Source organism: Lontra canadensis, unplaced genomic scaffold (genome assembly GCF_010015895.1).
Source record: "Lontra canadensis isolate GAN:19392208 unplaced genomic scaffold, GSC_riverotter_1.0 scaffold181, whole genome shotgun sequence".
In the NCBI taxonomy this organism is placed as follows: Eukaryota; Metazoa; Chordata; class Mammalia; order Carnivora; family Mustelidae; genus Lontra; species Lontra canadensis.
This window is the reverse complement of record NW_022631175.1, coordinates 1728387-1734703: the sequence shown is the minus strand read 5'-3', so window position 1 is coordinate 1734703 and position 6317 is coordinate 1728387. Positions and strand designations below refer to the sequence as shown.

The 6317-nt window shown below is 41.8% G+C and overlaps 1 protein-coding gene across 1 annotated transcript; it reads right to left on the bottom strand.

Annotated features, from left to right (window-relative positions):
• Window positions 1–4865: 4865 nt before the first annotated feature.
• On the bottom strand, window positions 4866–5824 carry LOC116860677 (52 kDa repressor of the inhibitor of the protein kinase-like). The gene has a single exon (XM_032846828.1). The coding sequence runs from the start codon at window positions 5628–5630 to the stop codon at window positions 4917–4919; it is 714 nt and encodes a 237-aa protein (XP_032702719.1). The 5' UTR covers window positions 5631–5824; the 3' UTR covers window positions 4866–4916.
• Window positions 5825–6317: the final 493 nt, after the last annotated feature.

Here is a 6317-nt window from a genome sequence, read left to right as displayed (position 1 = left end):
ATGGCTGCCCCTCTGTGTGTCTGACATCCTGAATTTCCACTGGGTGGTTCATCCTTCCTCTAAGAGTAGAGAGCAAATAAATAGGAAAATATTCAAGTTTCTCATATGAAGAAGGAAGAGGGGTAGGGTTAAAGAAGAAATAAAGATGGTACATAAGAATGGTATACCTAACAGTAGTCAAAGAAAATGTAAACAAGAAAAAAAAATACTCTTGCTTCTTGTTCACTCATAAAATTGAGACTTCCAATGAAATTGGCAATATGGAAGAAAACACAGGAAGAAGCAAAATTAAACAGACCAAACAAATGGAACAAAGAAGAATACCTCGGAGGCCTTGGATCTAGATGGTTTTACATTTTAGAGAAGACGATTTCCATTTCATAGATTTTTTTTTTAAGGAAAGAAGAAAAGATGTATAATGATCCAGCTTATTATGCAAAGGGAATCTATGATACCTACAGGTGAGTGACAGGAACAATTATCCCAATAAATGAAGCCAGATAACCAAACAGAATCTAAGGTACAGTAAGAGAATGACCAATATAATCACGCTGGACTTATCCCAGGGAGTCACAGTAGGTCCACTGTGACAGATCCTATATGGGGTTCTCTATGGGGGGAGAAAGATCATTTCAATTTAAGTCTTCGTGAAGCCTCGCACAGTTCCCTACTTTAGGTATAAATGAGCATGTGTCCATACACACATGCCTAATAAGACTAGGATGACGGTTCCTTCCACGTCAAACTATCTAAATCAAAGCAACGTTCCAGCACGGGAGACACCTCCACACCACCTGGGCAGAATCACAGGGCTCCGCTAGCACCTGTGCGCCACACGGTTCAAGGCGTGTTAGCCAAGGCAGCTGAACTTGAAGCTCCAGAAGACGTAAATATCTTGAACTTTTCCAACAGTGTGGAACAAGGAACAAATAAAAATAAGGTAAGAATTCAGAAAATGGTTCAGCAAGGGGACTGATAGAGGAACAACAAGCAGAAGGTTTCCTATCCATGGCTAATACAACAATCAAGAAATGGGGGCGCCTTTGTGGCTCAGCTGGTTAAGCGACTGCCTTTGGCTCAGGTCATGATCCTGGAGTCCCAGGATGGAGTCCCCACTGTGCTCCCTGCTAGGCAGGGAGTCTGCTTCCCCTTCCACCCTCCCTCCTTTCATGCTCGCGCTCTCTCATTCTCTCTCAAATACATAAATAAATCTTAAAAAAAAAAAAAAGTGGGGTGGAGGACGGGAGGTGGGGATCCCTACTCACGGAGCAACGAAGGTGAGTCCGTGGAAGTAATTCCAATAAGCTGCGTGAAAAAAAGATGACAACTCCAAGCGTTTCCTGAAAATTAGAAACCACGAACCTGAGAAGCAGGTGTTCCACGACGGCGGGGCTCCGAAATGAGACAGGCAGCGTCAAGGTCAGGAAAGGACCGAGGGAAGGCAGAAGGGCGCTCAGGAGGTCCTGTTTGGAGGCCGTCTCGGAAGGGGGTCTCTCCCCTGCTGCTCCGGCCCGCGCTGCTGCCTGGAATCCGCGGGGGAATCCAAGCCGACCGCCCTCTTACCAGGACCGCCGCCGAACCGAACTCAGCCAACCAACTGCTTTCCAAGTCCGAGGCAGCTCCTTGGGGCGATCCCAGCAAGCGCGTGCGCGTGGAAACGCCGCGGCGCTGACTAGGGATTGCAGTCCCTTTGCGCTCTGCGCGCATGGACGCGCACCGGGTCTGCAGAAGTAGTCGGCGCGGGGCGGAGCTAGTCCGGCCCAAACCCCTCCAGCTGGGGAGCGGGGGAAGGGCGTGAAACCCAGGCATTCGGAACGGTTCTCAAGGCTGAGATGGAAAGCACAGGAGACGCGCAGACCCCCAAACCTCAAAGTGCAGGTTCACTGTTTCCAGGGTCTGCTCTCAGAAGGACACGGCTGTTCTGGCCCTCGTTTGTCTGTGGGTGTGGTGTGTGGTCTGCGCGTGTGTAAGACAAACCCACAAAGTATGTTGAGAAAAAGTAAAATTTGTTTACCAGCCAGTCAGTCCTCGCTTTTCTAGACCTAGGGTTCTCAGAGTGCTGTTTGCAGTTCGTACTCAGCTTGTCAATATCTACAAAGGAAGGGGGGGAAAAAAAGCCTGCGGGGATTTTGATTGGAATTGCATTGGATCTCTGGATCAAATTAGGAATAACTGACCTAAGAATATTGAGGCTTCTGAGTAGTGAAAACGGTGTATCTTATTTATTTATTTATTTTTTAAAATTTTATGTTTTATAAACATGTATTTTTATCCCCAGGGGTACAGGTCTGTGAATCGCCAGGTTTACACACTTCACAGCACTCACCATAGCATATACCCTCCCCAATGTCCATAACCCCACCCCACCCCCAACCCCCCTCCCCCCAGCAACCCTCAGTTTGTTTTGTGAGGTTAAGAGTTATTTATGGTTTGTCTCCCTCCCAATCCCATCTTGTTTTATTGAAGTTTTATCTATTTGTGTTCATCAGAATTTTATAGTTTTCAGCATACAAATCCTGCCCCTATTTTATTAAACGTATACCTACTTAATTTTGTTACTATTTTAAATGTTTTTATTATTCATATTAAAATTGGTGTATAACACGGTCTGCAAACCTTGGGCCAAACCTGATCTCCCACCTGTTGTTATTTTAAAATAAAATAAAATAACAAAAAACTAAAAAAACAAAATAAACATGATGACCTCAAACTTTTTTTTTTTTTTTGGTTGCTGTTTCTCACGATCTCTTTCCAATTATTTACTTTTATCCCAAAGTTTTTCAACCTCAACACTGCTGAAATTTTGAGATAATTCTTTGTAGCAGGATTGTTCTGTCCAGGGTAAGATGTTTAGCAGTGTCCCTGGCCTCTCTACGCACCAGCACCTCCTAGTTCTGAAAACCAAAATGCCTCCAAACATTGCCAGCTGTATGCTGGTAAGCAAAATTACCCTTCTCCTCCTTTATAACTACTGTTTTAACCTACCCATGTCTTTCTATTTAAAGTAGGCTTCTTGGGGCACCTGAGTGGCTCAGTGGGTTAAGCCTCTGCCTTCAGCTCAGGTCATGATTTCAGGGTCTTGGGATCGAGCCCCCCCCATCAGGCTCTCTGCTCAGCAAGGAGCCTGCTTCCCCCCTCTCTCTGCCTGCCTCTCTGCCTACTTGTGATCTCTCTCTCCCTCAAATGAATTTAAAAAATAAATAAATAAAGTAGGTTTCTTGCCGACCACCTACAGTTGGGTCTTTCTTTTTTTCTTTTAACCAATCTGACAATCTCTTGTCTTCACCCGGTAACATTTAGGCCATTAATATTAATGGTGTTCATTGGCATGGTTGGATTAAAATCTATGTGCTTGCTAAGTGTTTTTTTATTTGTTTTCTCCTCTTCTCTTGCCTTTATGGATTTAGTTTTATTATTTCTTTTCACCTCCTCAATTGACTTTTTTTTTTTTTTTTAAGATTTTATTTATTTTATTTGATAGAGATCACAAGTAGGCAGAGAGGCAGGCAGAGAGAGAGAGGAAGGGAAGCAGGCTCCCTGCTGAGCAGAGAGCCCGATGCGGGGCTCGATCCCAGGACCCTGAGATCATGACCTGAGCCGAAGGCAGAGGCTTTAACCCACTGAGCCACCCAGGCGCCCCCTCAATTGACTTATTATTGATTCCTTTTTTAAATACTTCATTTGTAGTGTAAGTACCTTTAAGTGCTTATTCCCAATTCCTCCCTTCCATTTCTTTGTCATTGGGTCACACACCTCACTTTAAAATACGCTACACATACAGAAGACATTGTTACAATTTTTGCTTTAAGCAGGTAGCTTTTAGAGTGATAAAAATCAGAAAAATATTTTACTTTGTCTTCATTTCTTCTATTTCTAATGTGTGTCATTTCTTGGCGTAGATCTAAATTTCCAACCTATTTTTTTTAACTTTAAACAAAATTCACATTTTATTTAAGTTGAAATAAGCTATACAAAATTGATCTTCTTCACCAAAAATAACAGCAATATTTTCTGTATTATTCCTAGATAAACCACAAAACACTTATTTTTGTAGGTTTTCCAGGTTTTGTTTATAAATCAAGATGAGGCAGTAGATAGAGTCATGGAAAAAGAGGAAAACAGACAAATCAGTTGTCAGTATCCATGGCCTCTGATCCTGCCTTGACCATGAACAGAGGTGTTCAACATATACCTGCTAAAAAGCTTATAAAGTCGTTGGTGTTTCAACATAACAGGTGCTAAAGAGCTTATGAAGATGTAGGCTCAACAAAAGAATGTAAACAGCAACAACCCAATGAGGAACAATGGCAGGCTCTCCCATTCAAACTTTAACTGTAACCTGTTCTGTTAAGTTCATTTGATAAAGACAAAATCTCTACTGCAATCCTTGCTTGGCAAGCTCACGTGTTTCTGTCTGGTAAATCCCTGAACTGTCCATTACAGATTTTTAACATACTAACACTCCCACTACTCAAGGGTCACTCATGAGCTTCTTGTAACATTTTCTAAAATGTATCCCTTCCCCCCATACCTCTTCAAAATCTTTATCTTCTAAGAAGTGATAACTCAATACCCGACAATTGGATCCAGTGATAATAAATGTTATGTCTAAAATGACTTAACTAAAACAATTCCCAAGTGCCACTAGCAGAAATCCCATAGAAGTGTAATGTGGCACTTTCAATGCTATCTTCTGGAAGAACAGGTATGTCTCCAAAGCATGAGAGTTTAAACAGGGGCCATTTAAATAGGCAGATTATCAATGGCTAATACGCTCAATGAGAGGTCAATATGTCAAGATATTCAGTGATTAAGTGGCCTGCATATACCTGACAGCTTTTCTGTAAGATGTTTTCAAATTTCTTACAGATTTTTCCAAACACCAAACATAAGAGAAAGCCTACTTTAAACGTTTCTTAGGTATTTTCAATGGTTTCTGAGTTATCTGTAGGAAGCTCTGACTTAGTTGTATAGAGTTTGATATATGTGTCCACCATTAAATCGAGATCATGTTTTATGTCAAAATTTATGTTAAGCAAAGCCAAGTTACTTGACCTTTGGTCTGTCAAAGTGTTCCTCAGGTATGCTTTGAGATGCTTTCGCCCATTTTCATAGCGTTCATTCTCAACCTTCATCACAGGAAGAATACACAGGACTTTCAGCAATGCATAAACATTAGGAAAAAACTTGATGTCTGGTAGATGGAGGGCTTCATAAATGGTAGATGGAAGTTCTATATCTTTCCCTCTGTGTTTCCATTTGATTCTCCAGCAATGCAGCTTAGCTGAGAGTGTGTCAGGATTGGGCAAGTCACTTCTGTACATGTCAGCATGGTGCTCCTCTGATGTATTAAATTTGAGCTGTCCCATGACAGAGGGTACAAAAGATAAGCATTTAAGAGCTTTGAGGTGCTGTTCTGAGAATATATCTTTCAGTTCCTGAATAATGTGTTCCACTGTTGGAACACTTAGAGTTTCTTTATAGTAACTCTCAGAGGTGAGCTGAGATTCCAGGTTACCGTGCTGGCCTCTGCGGAATTTCCCGGGGAGTTTCATCTGAATATCAAGTTTAGTTGCCAAATTTGTGGCTTCTTCGAACCAAAATTCATGATAAACTTCAATATTTTCCATCACTTCATTTAGTGAATGCAGCGCTGCAGTCAAGCTACTGGCTGCAAAGAAGACGTCAGAGGTCTGCCCTTGGAGATTTTTCCCAAAGGCTCTTGTAAAAGATAGAACATTTTTAAGAACAACAATGGTAACGATGAAATCAAAATCTGTTACTGCACTGCAGAGTACAAAAACTGGACCAGCTATATAGTTATTCCACCTAATATTTGTATCACTATTTATACCATCTAAACATAAAACAAGTGCTTCTAGGAAGTCCACTAAAATTTCAAAAGCATCATGCCTGATTGTTTTTTGTTTCTTTTAAAGATTTTATTTGTCAGAGAGAGAAAGAGAGAGCACGCACGTGTGAGTACCAGCAGAGGGAGGCGCAAAGGGATAATCAGGCTCCAGGAGCAAGGAACCAGATGCTGAACTGGATCCTGAAGCTCTTGATCCCAGGATCCTGGGATCATGACCTGAGCCGAAGGCAGACACTTAATGGACTGAGTCTCCCAGGTGTCCCTGTTTATTTTTGTTTTTGCCTGAATCACTTACTTTCACGTTTCTTGTAGAGTAGGTCTGCTGGCAGTGACTTTCCTCAGTTATTGCTAGTTGTGAAATTATTTCTTCTTCACTTCTGAGGGATATTTTCACTAAGTAAAAATTCTGGGTTGACAGTTTTGTTTTTCAGCACTGTAGAGATGA